This window comes from Macrobrachium nipponense, chromosome 7, assembly GCF_015104395.2.
Source record: "Macrobrachium nipponense isolate FS-2020 chromosome 7, ASM1510439v2, whole genome shotgun sequence".
Taxonomy (NCBI): domain Eukaryota; kingdom Metazoa; phylum Arthropoda; class Malacostraca; order Decapoda; family Palaemonidae; genus Macrobrachium; species Macrobrachium nipponense.
The window spans coordinates 106606734-106624077 of record NC_061109.1 but is presented as its reverse complement, the minus strand read 5'-3'; the positions used below and the strand labels follow the sequence as shown (position 1 = coordinate 106624077).

Genomic DNA, 17344 nt, shown 5'->3' with positions numbered 1-17344 from the left:
ACGATAAACTAATCACTTAATTAGAGTATTTTGGATGGTATTTTCTTTCATGCCCCTAAATACATTTTTATGATACAAAAATTGAGTTTTACTAATTTTAAAATATTAATAATTGATCAATACTGGTATTAGTAACGTTTAATAAGATTAAATGGCCTATCAAACATAATAACTAAACAATTCTCTACTCTATCCTTGCAGGGATGTATGGCTTTTTGGGTGTGTAAATTAATGATTTACTAATTTTCTAAATGTTAATATTGTTAATGTAAACAGGAGCAATCACTTCAAGATGAAGAAAACATACTACGTTCGAATTAGTAAGATTTTAGTTTAGTTTAAATTTTTTAAAATTTTAAAAAGTTTTAAGAATGAAGGAAACAATCCCAGTCTTCAGCGATCTTTCTTTCAAAACGTCCAGGTCTCTCTCTGCTCTCTCGCTCTCTCTCGCGCTCATCTCTCTCTCTCTCATTCTCTTCTATCTCCTTCTCTTAGCTGAGATGAGAGATTTTTTTATGGTACACTATGTATAATATGGGTTTATTGAATATTTTCAATGTGTAATTAGTAATAATTAATTAATGGAATGGAATAATAATAATAATTAATAAATAATAATAATAACCAACATAATAAACAACAATAATAATCAATATCATGGACTACATCAAGCTGTATGGTAAACGAGCCATCAAGGAAATAGATACCCTAATTCCAGACTGGTAAGGATTGTCTCTTGAGGCACTCAGGATTGGAGTTTGGAATCAGAAAAAATGCCGTCCATTAGTTCAACATACAAAAAGGGCAAAATAGTAACGAGGAATCTGAAGGGATAAAGCTAACCAGATGGGAGCAACATCAAACACCTGAAGATGCGACTGGACTAAAAACAAATACCTGGGAGTAATGGAAGGAGGGAGATATAAAAACACCCAAGATAGTTAAGGAAGGTAACCGATCAGGAAAGAAGAATATACTGCAGAGACCTCAAGGCGCGATACCTCAAGTCAAAATCTCAACGCCGGAAATATGATAAAAGCCCATAAACCACCCTGTGGGCAGTTGCCAGGTAATTCAGATACAGCGGCCAGGAATAGTTGGGAAGTGGACGAAGGCAGAACTTCCGCAGCATAGATCAGAAAGCCAGGGAAAACATATGAACAATAACCCAAAGCACTACACCCAAGCAAGGCAAATACAGGACAGACTATACATAACACGAAACAGAAGGAGGGAAGAGGACTACCTAAGTATAGAGGACTGGCGTCCAACCATCGAAAACAGAGCACTGGGGCAATATCTGCAAAACCAGTTGGAAGACGGAGTGGCTAAAGATGGTGCTTGGGAAGAAGGACTAACTCAAAAGCAGACGAAGACCCGAAATAAATACAGAGACAGGAGGAAAGACATAAAGAACAGGCAGGACTGGCACAACAAAACCAATGGCATGGAAACAATACATGAGGACAGACTAAACGAACATAAACCAGCGATGACAATTGGCAATGGCTATCAGGGGGAGGGGCGCTAAAGTAAAGGAAGGCCCCAAAACTTGAAGAATTGTAAACAGCGGCAACAAAGGATCATGGCCCTAAGAACCACCGATATGTTCAAAGCACGATATACGGAAATAACCATCTCTCCCATCATGTAGGGAAGTGCAATACCGAAAACGTGAAAAGTGAAAACCACCAATTAAAGACATAGCAAGTGAATGCCCGGCACTTGCACAAGAACCAAGTAACAAAAAGAGGCCGCTGAGTTCAGTAGCGAAAATCCCTCCACTGGAGGGCCTGTGCAAGAAACATCAGCTACCTTGCAGTAATAAGTGGTACGAGCACCAACCTGAAAGGAGTGATATGAAAACGATCAGGCAAAGATCCTCTGGGACTATGGTATCAGAACGGATAGGGTGATACGTGCAAACAGGACCAGATACGTTGACGTTGATTGACCAAGGTCAAGAAGAAAGTATCAACTCATTTGATGATCTCAATAAACCATGGGTACACCACCAGAGTTGAAGAGAAGAAAGAATCGGGAAAAAATTGGATAATATTCAAGATCTGAAAAATTAGAAATTAAGAAGGATCTGGGATATGCCAGGGTGGAAATCGTTACCCATAATCATAGGGAGCACTAGGCACGAATCCCAAGATCCCTGAAAAGGGAATCTAGAAAAACTAGAGGCTGAAGTAGCTCCGGGCCTCATTGTCAGAAGAGTTGCTTAGCATCCTAGAAAACGGCACACATAGTAAGAATAAGAAGAGTGGATGGACCCTCCAAAGGATGGCAGGATGCAACCGGAACCCCACAATATTAGATACCACCACAGTCGAATTGGAAGGGACTTGTGATAGAGCAAAAAAAAAAAAAAAAAAAAAAAATAAAATCAATAATAATTAATAATAACTGTAATTACAAAAATCATAGTGTTAAAGTAGTTTACAAATTCTATGAAATCTCTCTCTCTCTCTCGTCGATCCTCTCCCTGTTCGGCTCTCTCTCTCTCTCTCTCTCTCTCGTCTCTACTTCTTCTCTCTCTTTCTTTCTTGCTTTCTTACTTACGTATGTTTTGGTTGGTATGATAAATGATTTACTGGATTTTCTAATTACCAATATTAAATATAAACAGCAACTAATATCAAAGTTTCATTAACCCTTTAAAACGCCGGAAGCCGGTAAAAAAAAAATTGTCCTCCCACATGTGCCAGAGGTGTTTTCAGACGTGAGCGCGGAAGCGGGAAAAATTTTTTTTGTTTTTTTCAAAAAATCACAACGCGCTTAGTTTTGTTCAAGATTAAGAGTTTCATTTGTATGGCTCCTTTTTTTGTCATTAGCCTGAAGTTTAGTAGCAACCATCAGAAATGAAAAAAAGTTATCATTATCATATATAAATAATGCGATATATGATAGCGCAAAAAACGAAATTTCATATATAATTGTATTCCAAATCGCGCTGTGCGCAAAATGGTTAAAGGGTAAGCCAAGTTAACTTTTTTTTTCGTTTTGTAAATTTACATTAAATTGCGATCATTTTTGGTGGCTATCTAACACATTGTTAAAACGATAAAAGCACCACAAGAGAAAATATTATCACAAAATAATGCTATGAATTCGTAACGCGCGGACGTAAACGGTAAATTTTCAAATTTTTTTTTCAAAGATTTCCCATAAAATCTAAATATTAGTCCTAGAAGACTTCCAATTTCTTTCAAAGTGAAGACAAATGATTGAATATTACTATACTGTAAGAGTATTATCTTACAATTACAGTTTTCCGAAAACCATATCTGATGAGTTAAAGTTGGAACCGAATGTCCGAATTTTTTTATATATGATATTTTTATAATGCAATTATTTCGGAAATAAGAAAAGCTACAAACCTTCAAATATTTTTCGGTTTTTATTCTACATTGAAATTGCGCACATTTTGATCTATAAATCTTCTATGAAATGCCTAAATATGAAACGGAGCGAAATATTCCGAGAATGGGACGTACGCATTCTCGGAGATTTGTGGCGGAGGACTCCCGCGGCGGCGGAAAGGGAAGGAAAGATTTTTTTTTAAAATTCACCATAAATCTTAAATATTGGCGTTGCAATAGAGACTTCGAATTGTTTCAAGGTGAAGATAAATGACTTGAATATTACTAAGACTGTAAGGGAATTTTAGCTTAAACAATTGCGTTTTTCGACCATTTCGGTTAGAGTCAAAGTTGAACCCCGAACGTGGTTTTTTTGACTATTTTATCGTGATTTATATGCAAGTATTTTCAAAAATGAGAAAAGCTACCAACCTTCAATTTATTTTTTCTTTTGGTTGTATTCTACAATAAACTTGCGCCCTTTCATTTCATATTAAAACAACTTTATGTAACGGCTAATTTTAAAATGGTGCAAAACATTGTACCACAAATTGCACGTTTATGAGGGTTTTTTTTTGCGGAAGAGTTACCGCGCGGGACGTAAAGAAAATGGTTATTTTTTTCATAAATTCACCATAAATTGAAATATTGTGCTAGAGACTTCCAATTTGTTGCAAAAATGAAAGCTAAATGCTTGAATATTACTAGAAATAATAAGCGTTTTGAATGCTTACATTGCGTTTTTCCGACCATTTGTCGGTAGAAAGTCAAAGTTTGACCCGAGGAGGTTGAAATTTTTTGGCAGTTTAATTGTTATTTATATGAAAAGTATCTCAAAACTGATAAAAAGCTACAAACCATTGGGTTAAATTTTAGTTGTAATTGGTGCCATGAAATTGCGCCACATTTCCAATATATAAAACTTTATATAAACGGCTAATTTTCTGGTGGGCAAAACTGTTACCACAATCGCATGTTATGATTTTTTCGGAAGAAAAGAGTTTACCAGCTCGGGACGTAAGGAAAAAGTTTTTTCATAAATTCACCATAAATTCGAAAATATTGTGCTAGAAGACTTCCAATTAGTTGCAAAATTGAAGGTAAACTGATTGAATATTACTAAAATATAAAGAGTTTTTAGCTTACAATTTGCGTTTTTTTACCATTTCCGGTAGAGTCAAAGTTGACAGAAGGTTTGAAAATTTTGGTAATTATCGTTTATTTAATATGAAAATATCCTCAAAACTGAGTAAAAAGCTACAATCAATGGAGTATTTTATATTGGTTGTATTCTACAATTAAAATGATACGCACATTTTTGCAGATAATAAATCACTTCATGTAACGGCCTAATTTACCAATGGTACAAAAATGATGTCAAAGGGAGTAAATAATTCCGAGATGGTGTCAGAGATACTTTTATTTTCGTGGGCGGGCAAGAAGAAATTCGCGGCTTGCGCCGACTGCGTAACGATTGTAAACAAAATAACACCATTTGAATCCGTGAACTCCCAAAGCAATCCCCCAAGGCGCGTGGATTCAAGAGTTTTCGGCTGCGTAGGGCCTAAAAGTAGTTTTTCCGCGAATTTTCAAAAAAAAACCTTTTGTAAGTCTACATAGTAAAATACGGTCCAGTCGGCCACACGAGAGACAAAAATTTGTCGACGTAAAATTAAGTCCAGTCGGCAGTAAATAAAGGGTTAAATTAAGAAAATACTGAATGTGAATTAGCAAGATTTTAGGTTTCTAAATAAAACAGAAAATTATGTATGAATGAAAGAAAAATGCATTTTACCCCAGCACCTTTCTCTTTGTGACTCCAGTGTTAGCAAGCTGATATGGAGCTGGGGTCCAACAAACTGTCAAATTTAATCAAGTGTTCAGGAGGGGGAATGTGTGTTGCCCTCTTTCATGGATCATTTGTAATTCTCTCTCTTCTTCTCTCTCTTCCTCTCCTCTCTCTCTCTATCTCTCGTCCGAGATATGAAAGAATTTCTGTGGTAAAGATGTATGGTATTTGTTTTTTAATATTTTTGAATAATAATAATAATAATAATAGTAATATAACTAAGTTCAAAATTCAATTGTGATTAGTTTTTAATTTTAATACTATCCAATTTCAGTGTTTTAAATAAGGGATAAGAACCCCCCCCCCCCACCCCCCCTCTCTCTCTCTCATCTCGTCTTCTCTTCTCTCTCCTCGTCTCTCTCTCATCTCTCTCTCCACACTACACGAATAGTTATGTCCTAGTGGTAAACTCAGCCCTCTGTTGGGTTGAAATGTATGTATAAGTGTATCTTTAAAGACAATACTACATTTATGGTAAAATAATAATATCACATACTAGTTTACAAATATAAGTTTAATAAAGTTTAATGAGATTAAACAGTAACAATAACATTCTCTCTCTCTCTCTCTCTCTCTCTCCTCTCTCTCTCTCTCTCTCTCTCTCTCTCTTTTTTTTCTTTACTTACGTATGTTTACTTGTTTTTTAGTATAAATTAATGATTTACCTTATGACTAATTTTCTAAATATAAGTAAGATTAACTAAAAATAGCGATTCCCAGTCTTTTTTTTATGACAGTTTGATATACTTATTGGCGGGGGAAGGAGTCGGAGTTTAGGAGTTATTCTCTCTCTCTCTCTCTCTCTCTCTCTCTCTCTCTCAGAAATAATTCATAATTTCACTCTTGATGGTCAGATATATGATGTTACCATTCACTGGTCTCTCTCTCTCTCTCTCTCTCTCTCTCTGTTATTGGCTGTAGGTGTATATTTTTAATGGTATAACCTTAAAGATTATACAGTAATAGGTTAGTAATTTTAGGTATATTTGAGTAGGATGTTATGAAGTATACATTTTGTATCAGAAACTTTCAAGATAGGCAGTTATAAGCCTTTTTCGTGGTGGTTCTAACTATTCGCGGGTTTTAGCTATTCAACGGGGGTGTTTCTGGTAAACATCCCCATCCCCCCAAAAATAAGGGGGAAGTGGGGAAAATGACTTACTTCCATATGGCTGACGTAGGAGTTGGTCATCTATCTATCTATGTGTCTATCAATATATCTATATATATATATATTATATGTATATATATATATATATATATATATATATATATATATATATATATATATATATATATATATAACATGGGGGAAGAACCCCCAGTATTCATAAGGTAAGCGTGGACACAAAACGGAAGGCTGACTCCATTACTCCATTACACACACAACCTATCTCTCTCTCTCTCTCTCTCTCGGCAATCACCCCCTCTCTCTCTCTCTCTCCCCATTCTAACAGGTAATGAAAATGAGAGAGTTGCATCATAACATAACGTTTATTTACAAGAATAACTAAATCAATTAACTAAGTAATCCAGTCTTACAGACTAACTCAAAAACTACAATGTCAAGTCACCCAAAAGTCCACACCCCTCCGGGAACTCTTTTGTCCCCCGGCGTTTCCAGATCCGTCTGTTCCAAAGATACAGAACACATCCCGGTAAGTATACACACAAGTTTAAAGACAAAGTTAATAAAATGGAACATCTTACAAGATATCAAACAAGCCATCCCTTTGGCTAAAGTAAAGGTAACACTTACCCATTCCCAACCGGAATATCACTCACTGTTTAAAAAAACACTTTGGCATCTGCCATCGGGGCTTTGCCTTCCTCCCCCGAATCTCTGTGCAAGTCTTCCCATAGACTTGGCTAGTGATACATTATGAATAGAAGAGGCACACACGCACATACGAATGCACACTTCGACAACGCCTCATATTACTGGCTACAACCAGTTTCCCAAAGGCACTTTGAGAAGAGTTCATAAACTGTCGTGCATTGACTCGAAGAACTAAGCATTTTTATCTCACGCCATCCCCTAGAAACTCATTGATCAGCTACTCTCAGGTCGTCACTCCTGCACTGTTCTCCACATTCCATAGGTCACCCAGAGAACGCACGAACAATATATTAATTAAATTCAAAACCCCTTAGGCCTTACAGATTGCTCGGCCACCTATATGCTAGGCCCCCGCCTAGCAAAATTGCTTATATCAAATAAAACAAACATGGCCGGGCTTTAAAAATAAAATAAGGTAAAACTGCACGTCTCTGGCATTATAAAATAAAGTTCTTATCACGCTTTAATCTCCCAATAACACAAGACGCATTTTCTCTCATATTTTCTGCATTAGGATTCTGAATATCCCTCTTCGCTTGTCTGCAACTAGCTGAAACAGACAGCAAACAGGCTATAGCAGGCTGTAGCAACTGTAGGCGAAGACGGAATGCCTCCTCATCGTAGAATACTTCTCACGGCTTTCTGTAGATCCCCAAAAAACACGCTGTAGAATTCTCTCGATCACCCATCATGGAAATACTTGTAATCACCCTGGACAACATGGCAGCAACCTCTCTTCACGGCTGGTGGACGTCTTGCTGGTGTCGGGGAACGACTTTTGGTGTGTGTGTTAGTATGTCAGTCAAGTCTTTGGTCAATCTAAGAAAATTAACCCAGACATACTACTTCTATCAAACAATGATCTCAAAAAGGCAGAAATACTAACTGAACGTCTCCCAATTAACTCCCTTAATATGACTACCAAAATGATAAGTCATTATCGCAACTCTCTAAGAAAAAAAAACATCAAGTTCTCCAACTCAATTCTCCAAACTCACACATCAGCACACACACAACTCAGAAATCACAGCAACTCCACGGAATTCTGCACTCACACTTCGAACTCGAATGTGTACAAAAAAAAACAAAAAAAAAAAGAAAAAATCGTAACGAGCTCAAGAAAGAATCACGTAACACCCAGAAAAACCCAAAAATGTTCTCCCAAGTTCTGACATTCAAACAACCACAAAATCAGTAAAAATCTCCAACTTTTAACAGCAAAAACCCCTTTACTGCTCAATAATTAATCACAATGAGACTTAATGTCAAACTCCCTTTACGTAAGTAACCCAACCCTCGAAAAATTACATCTCCCCGGTAAAATCCATCAAATCTCCCGTCCAAAAAAGAAATGCTACTTAAGCTCAATCCCCAAATTATATCTCTCATAGGAAAAGGAAGAAAAACAATAAAAAAAAAAGGATAATCACAAGTAGATTTCCCCAATCACAAAATACATAATACATGTATAATATGCATAACTCCCGCGTTTTCCCCAAGAAATGCTCCATGTAAAGTTATGGAATTTGCCAGAAAGCAAACTCTCACACATGCACTTTCGTGAAATGCTATAGCCAACATTTCCAGATATTGCAAAAATTCTGATCTATCACCATCAGAGGAAAAGAATCAGCACACGGCTCACCACATCGCTTGTCAGCAGAAAAATTGCCTGCGGACGCATGCTCTAACAGTAGCATAAAAATTGTCTAGTCAGACACATAAGTTTGGAAACTCATGATTCTCAAGAAAAAAAAGGTCTGACACATTTCACAGAATAACTCCGGGATATGACTAATGTGCACAAAAATTTGTCTCGAAGACTTATTCTCTCAACATGACTTTTCCCCAAATTATATTTCTCCTTTGTCCAACACACTTGTGAACATAAAAATGCACACACATCTCCATAGGACTCGTAATGCAGTAATGCCATTCGCCTCTAAATAGACACGAAATCAAAAAAGAGAACCACAGAAATCTCCTCTTGTCTCAAAAAAACTCCATAACCACAAAAAAAAAGGGTCACCCGCCCAAGATTAATTCCAACTCCATTATGAGACACCATATTAATAATAACACCACTCCGGTTATAAAAATATTTCCTCCATTTGGTTAATAACCAACCCCATTATATTATCTTATTTCTCCAATAGCCACATGTCAGTAAAAAAAAAAAGACACCACTCCAAGAATAGAGAATAATCACCTCTATTTCGGCAAATACAAAATATTTACCTCTATTTCCCCAATAACTCCATGTGGAACAAAACAAGGCTCCAAAAAATATATCTCCAAAAAATGTGCTCAAGGCAACTAACTCACACACTCACAAATATGCCCCATAATCTCCAAATATGTGTCTCCATTTGCAACAAAGATGGCTGCAAAATAATTGAACTAAACATAGCTCATACACTATTGACAAATATCAACAATGGCCAAAATATATCTCCCATATTATTATATCTCAAATTATAACTCCAAAATAATATATACCTACCCAATTATCTCCCCAAAATAATATATCAAATTATATCTCAATTCTAACAATTCCAATTTCAGAGAATAACTCAATGTTATAGTAAAAAACTATAAAAACTCTCTCCATTTAGCATAATTGCTAAAAAAAGGGCAAAAACTCGGCAAATAAAACTGTCTAGAAAATTCTAGAAAAAATCATCAATGTGCCACAAGTCATTATAACAGAACTTTCAACTCACAGTGTCTAAGCCAAGACTTCTCCATATGCACTACGACATAAGCCACTACAAAAATTAACCAAGTTTCCTATCTCTCACAAAGTGTCACAAATACAACCAAGGTATTGTGCAAGAAAACTCATTCTGGAACACAAATATCCAGAGAAGAAATGTAGTGCCATTACGTATGCATTCAAAACTATGCAAAAAATTCTCCCATATATTACTCTATAGCATCAAATAGCTAAAACACGAACACGTTCCCGAACAATGACTCTTAAGATCACGAACTGAGAATAATTATTCACACTAACTGGAGAGAAAAATAAACTCAAAATTCACCCATGGTAAAAAAAAACTTGTGTCAGCTATGGCTAATTTCCAAAAAAGGAGAAAAGAAAAATCAACGGCACCATTAACTATCTCCCGGTAACTCACTAGATGTCAAGCGATTATCTGCTGAACTCATAAAAAAAGGACAAGGAAAAGAAAAAAAACAAACTAAAATAATGTGTTGTTAGTTCCTCCCAAAATCAAAAAAGATTTCACCTCCCTTGATAGCATTACGGCACCCACGTATTAGTATAAAAAAAAAAAAAAAAAAATCAGTATCAGAAATATCATTATCACAAAATCACCAAAAAAAAATTGCTATCATCAAAATCATCAGTATCAGTACAAAAAATATCACCAATGTTAATGCTTGTCCATTCTCCAAAAATTCAGCAAAAAATTCAGCAAAAATTCAGCAAGATTCAACACAATTCACCAAGATTCAGTCAGATTCATCAAGATTCAGCAAAACTCATCCCCGTGAATCACTGAAAATATTCTCCAAAGTTACAAAAACTCAACAAATAATTAACACAAGACTTCTCCCATTAATTCATTGTAATAATTATCCCTGAATAATTATCTGTAATAATTATCAACTAATATCCATGAAATATCTCAAAACTCTCTCGTAAAACAAGTCTCCCGTAATGATAATTATACTTAAGTAAACCTCCCGTGACACATCTCAAGTATAATAATTATTAATAATAATAATAACTCTTCATAGCAATAATTCTCTTGCAAAGATCTCAAGTAAGGGTGAAATTCAAAATAGCATACAACAGTATTGCTGAATCCTATGACATACAATTTCTCCAGCATGCAACACCATGACATAACACCATTGCCACACAACACAGATACAACACCAATCATCGGCATTTCAAAGTAATTTCTCCAACACAATAAAAAAAAACAAAAAAAAATACTCTGTGTATCCCCCTTATATTTGTGTCTTTCAAGGCACAAAGAAACATAACACATCCCGTGCATGTTAACTACTTTTCCCCTCAAATCTCTTTTTATTTCCTTTTCTCTTCATCCAAGAGAGAGAGAGAGAAAAAAAAAAAACTTTTCTAAAAAAAAGACTCTACGGGCATTTCACTTCATCAACTAATCAATCAGCTGATATCTTAGCATTCAATGTCAAGGCCAGACCCATCTCCAACACAAAGAAAAAAAAGGAAAAGGGGGAGTTCACCCACACTGAGAAAAAAAAAATTTCTCCCCCCCTGAGAACAACCCCTCAGTCGAGCAGCAGAACAGGCCCCGAGGCCATACCAGCAGTATCCCCATCCTCCCCACTTGAACAGTGTCTGAGGACCCCATTCCCAAGGTATACACTAGTGCCCATCCCTGCACTATCTCTTGAGGGAGGCTAGTGGTACCCATGCAACTACCCCCCCGAGGGAGGGATGGCCAGGTATACCCTCGCAATGCAAGGCGCCTCTCTGCAGAAATGTGCTGAGCCCGTAAAATTGTGGCCGCTGTCTCTAAGCCCGATATGATTATCCAAGCACAGTTCACATGCATAGAAAAATACACTCCTATGTTTTAAACAAAGACGAATGCATACGTCTATTATAAACCACGTGCAAATAAAGAAAACACGTCACTATGGGGCAAAGACAAGAAAAATTGTTGACCTCTTGAACCAATCCCATAACCCTGAAATATTTAAACAAAAACCCACTCCTTCAAAACAATAGTTTAACACTCACCACTCCATAATGGGAACAAAAGGAACTCGAAATTCTTCGTAAAACGCGTAAATCTCGTTGGCACAATACAAATGCGATTGGCGAAAACGCACCTAGCAACCGTCACTCATGAACTAGACTGAGTTGCTTGTCTCACGACTCCCGCCCTGAAGAATCTCGGTACGAGCAAATTTGATGACCCTAATAGAAATTCTTTCCTCATCCCCCCATCCCACGGACGGATATTTTCTCTACCCCTTTTATTTTCTAACTGGCCACCCATCTCTACATTGGCGTTCCTAGGCATAGAAAAGAAAAAAAAACCTTTTATATCCCCTCTTAACCGCTGACACCACTATAACATGGGGGGGAAGAACCCCAGTATCATAAGGTAAGCGTGGACACGAAACGAAGGCAGACAACCCCCATTACTCCATTACACACACAACCTATCTCTCTCTCTCTCTCTCTCTCTCTCTCTCTCTCTCTCTCTCTCTCTCTCGGCAATCACCCCCTCTCTCTCTCTCTCTCCATTATAACAGGTAATGAAAATGAGAGAGTTGCATCATAACATAACGTTTATTTACAAGAATAACTAAATCAATTAACTAAGTAATCCAGTCTTACAGACTAACTCAAAAACTACAATGTCAAGTCACCCAAAAGTCACCCCTCCGGGAACTCTTTTGTCCCCCGACATTTCCAGATCCGTCTGTTCCAAAGATACAGAACACATCCCGGTAAGTACACACACAAGTTTAAAGACAAAGTTAATAAAATGGAACATCTTACAAGATATCAAACAAGCCATCCCTTTGGCTAAAGTAAGGTAACACTTACCCATTCCCACCGGAATATCACTCACTGTTTAAAAAAACACTTTGGCATCTGCCATCGGGGCTTTGCCTTCCTCCCCCGAATCTCTGTGCAAGTCTTCCCATAGACTTGGCTAGTGATACATTATGAATAGAAGAGGGGCGCACGCACATACGAATGCACACTTCGACAACGCCTCATATTACTGGCTACAACCAGTTTCCCAAAGGCACTTTGAGAAGAGTTCATAAACTGTCGTGCATTGACTCGAAGAACTAAGCATTTTTATCTCACGCCATCCCCTAGAAACTCATTGATCAGCTACTCTCAGGTCGTCACTCCTGCACTGTTCTCCACATTCCATAGGTCACAGAGAACGCACGAACAATATATTATTAATCAAAACCCCTAGGCCTTACATATATATATATATATATATATATATATATATATATATATATATATATATATATATATATATATATATATATATATATATATATATATATATATATATATATATATATATATATATATATATATATATATATATATATATATATGTGTGTGTGTGTGTATGTGTATCCATGACCAGGAAGTGGGAAAAGGCTACTTCCATATGCTGACGTAGGTGGCCTCTGATTTTCCTTTACTAAAATCTAGTACTTTTCTTTTTAGATTTCTTAAAACTGAGGGCTTAAAACAGACATAGAATGTATGCAAATATATATATAATTTATACTATGTATGTATATATATATTGAGAGAGGGAATGGGTACCAGCATCAGCTGGGATTATGAATTGGGCATTGGGGTAACAACATCATTCTCAAGGTTTTATAAAGGATGACTGGAAGCCTCTGATACCCTGGCCGTACCACTCTAAAATAGGTGAAAAAATATGGTGAGGCACTGCCCATTATAAAGGGGAAACAAAGTGTTTGGGGGAAAAAATGCATAGAAACTTATAAGATAGTTTTTCATAATGTACATAGTAATCGTTTGATGACTTCAATTACAGATAACTCGTCGATATGCAGAGTTCAGCGGAGCTGTGATGGTGTTGCATGAAAAGTTTCCATTGGAAGGTGTTGATGGACTTATGCTTCAGCTTCAGGATGAAGTAGAGAAAGTAATTCTTAAAATGGCAGCTGTATTTCACAATCGGAAAGATCAGCTGATATTCCTCATTAATAATTATGACATGATGCACTCTGTGTTGTCTGTGAGTATTTCTTTATTACAGTATTTTAGATTATAAAATCAAACTCATTAAACTCCATGTCCCATATTAGTTGTTGGGGATAGGTTCTTCCATGCACTTTGCTGAATAAGTGTGAGTTGGAAATAGAAGTAACTTTCATTAAATGAAAAGCACTGCCCTTTCAATGTTTTCAGTGGGTAAATGTACCTACAACGTAAAAATGTACCCAGAATATTGGCAGCTTAAGATTTTTTATGCACCATTCTGTAAAATTAATGGCGTCAAAAGTTTATGTAACATCACTCAAACACTTTTTTTATACCTTAGAGCATATAGATGCATCATTATTTGACCTGAGGTTAGTCAAGCATCGAGTGTGTATGAGTATTATTCTAATTCTCTTAATTTCTTGGAGAAATAGGTCTGTTCCTCTGTACCCCTTCACATCTGTACCTATCTTTGTGTCTTAAGATATCCTCTTATGTTCTCACACAGATTTTTTGTTTTGTTTCTTCTTTGTTTGAATTGGGAGTCCATAAATAATGAAGCTTTAAGGATTCTTGTAATCTTCCACTTGCTTTTTATCTTGTATAATGGTAGTGGGCTGTAAGCTATCCTTTTTTGGCATTTCATATGCTAGAGTTAGTTAGTATTCGTGAGAGGTGGTCAGTTTGGTTTTGATTGATAAAGTAGGACAGATAACAGAAGGATTGATAGTGAAATAATAATTTGGATATAGACAAGGGAAATTATGTATGGATCCATTTTTTATTATGAAATAGTATTCTGAGGTGAGCTGATAAAGTGGAGAGAATTAATAAAATAATTTTATGAAAAATGTTTTGGGAGGTAGGAGGAGAACACCCAGAGCAGAACAGAAGAGCCTTGATATCTGTTATCTGTGAAGCAGTAGAATGCTTACAAGAGAAATGTGTATTCTGCAGCATGTTTAGCGGAGAACACCCAGAGCAGAACAGAAGAGCCTTGATATCTGTGAAGCAGTAGAATACTTACAAGACAAGTGCATATGCACTGTGCAGAATGTTAGCAGAGTTCAGCACACTAATGAAGTGGATTCTGTGCAGTTTTGTGAAGTCATATGAAGCTGCTAATGTTGATGTATTCTGCATGAATTTCAGCTGTCATTCAACTGTTAAGGATGAAGATGCCTTTTTTGAACTAATATTAATACACTGGTTCTGACTAGCTGATTAGACTTGATGTTACCTCTGACTCCAGGCTTTCTTTATCAACAGTACTTGTATAGCATAGCACCTTATGCTGCCAGAAGAGGAGGCATTGTTTGTAAGGTTTCCTATACTGTATGTATGAAGATGATGGTATTAGTCTTTTAATGATTCATATTTATATGTTCTAAATGCATTGGAAGATAATTATCGTGTCTAGGTGTCAGCAGTCTCCTGAGAACATTTTCAAACAATAATGACTGAAATTGTTTGAGGATTCTACATATGTTGGGTCATATACCATAATCTCTATTTCAACCAAAACTCCCACGTGCTCTTTTGATGCCTGCACCTCAAAAGAGCAGAGCATCAAGCATCAATATCAATAGTATACACATACATTCTGTTAAGATGCCATATTCTCACTCTGCTAGTTTCCAAGGTCTCACATTTTCAAAACTATGAAATTGATGTGCCGATACTCATAAAATTGAAAGGTTGTTATACTTCTTAAAATGTCATGTGCTAGTGCCCTATTTCATGTGACTTATTTATGTGTTTCTTATTTATTTAATTTCTCTTTTTCCTAGAAGTTAGGAAATTTCCTTGTAATTTAATAACTTTTAGGTTTGTTGAACACGCTAATATTTTATATTGTTTTGATTGGATTTTTACTGTTGTTCATGTATTTAATTTTATTTAGCTTACACTTTTAGGTTTAAATTGTATGGCTTTCACAAAGGAAGATCTTCTGGTGACCTTTTTGTGTATGTCACCAATTTTTTGTCATTGTGGAATATAGTAAGATTAATGTTTTGTACCACAATAGATTATAAAGCTTTTCACATATCCTTATTTTCATATAAAAATCTTACACATGTATGCATTACAATATGTATGTAAATTTTCAGATTTTCCCTTTTTTTGAAGCTTTTGATAAGTCTGAAGAAATTAACCATATAGTACCAAACAATAAGTTTTCCCATTCCATGAGGAATGACAATACACCACTACCGTATTTGGTTTTATGCAGCTGTTTGCTTCATAACTGGAAGTGGTTGGGATTGAAGAGAACCATTCTAGAAATATACCTGCAAATGTATTTCTCTGAGGATAGCTATTGAGTGTCAAGTGATAAAGATCCAGGCATAATGAATATGAAATATAATCCATAATTTTTAACATGATATATCAAAAGAATAAAGTTTCTCTTAATGGTTGCCTTTAGTAGTACTTTTCAGTGGAATTGAAAGATATAACTTTTCTGTTAGAGAGACATCTAAAGTAGGATAACATTTTAAAAATCTAAACGTTGCCATTAAAGGTCGCCTTTTCAGATTATTCATGGCTAAAAAAAATCATGTACAATATTAAGTTTTATTGGAGAGCTTCTTGGCTTTGGAAAAGATAGAAAAGGATTTATGTGAATTTTAAGTGATGTTTCCGTAATTTTTTATAATTTGTCACAGGAAAAAACAAGAGAGGACAGTCGTGAATGTGAACGGTTGAAAGAATTATTAGGACAACGAACAGCAGAATACATTGAGGAGGTGTTGGCACCACATTTTGGAGGCATGTTAACATTTGTTCGGGAAACTGATCACCTCATAGCCAACAACAATGTTGAAGCCTTAAAGGATTATGAAAGTTAGTATTGATTCTGAGTACATCAGGTTTAAGAATATATGATTATAGATGATAATGGAATTAAATTTTTATCTTTTTACTCTTATATAGATTTGCTTAATATTATTTTTAACTTTTTTTCAGAAAAAGTTGTCCCCCTTGTCAAGTCCTTTTCATCAACTTGGAAAAAATCTGTCGAGCGTCTCAACAATGAAGTAATGCAGTGCTTTTCTAACTTCCGTACTGGAACAGTAGTATTGCAGAGAGCTCTTGAAACCCTAATTACAGCTCATCATACTTTCAATCGTATACTGAGCCACCAAACATTCCAACACTTGAATATCAAAGGTGATATTGTTAATTCACATCATTTGATTGTAGAGGCTAAGAAATATAAGCCTACTTTCTGATCTATAGTATATGATGTTATACGTTACTCTGATTTTATTATTATAATAAAAATATTTTATTCAAATTATGCATTTCATTCTTTAGAAGGTCCTGTATGTTTTATACTGTATTATGAAAGATCTCATTGGTTTGGTAAAATTCAAATCAATGACCTTCCAAGTGTATAAATATTTATCAGTTTTGTAAGTATTGTATGTACTGGATATAGAAAACCAAATGCAGCTGTGCCTTCCTGGAAAGTACCATGATAAAGTGGAATGTTTGTGTGCTTGCTGTCACATACTTTGTTTAGTTTTTTAGCTGTT

The 17344-nt window shown here is 35.7% G+C and overlaps 1 protein-coding gene across 1 annotated transcript in view; it reads left to right on the top strand.

Annotated features, from left to right (window-relative positions):
- The window catches only part of LOC135217436 (vacuolar protein sorting-associated protein 52 homolog), a gene marked incomplete in the record, with an annotated part of 146400 nt that extends 129297 nt beyond the window's left edge, over positions 1-17103 (top strand). The window contains 3 exon segments of the mRNA XM_064253304.1: positions 13633-13836; positions 16472-16649; positions 16773-17103. Coding sequence (XP_064109374.1) covers positions 13633-13836; positions 16472-16649; positions 16773-17038 — 648 coding nt within the window.
- Positions 17104-17344: the final 241 nt, after the last annotated feature.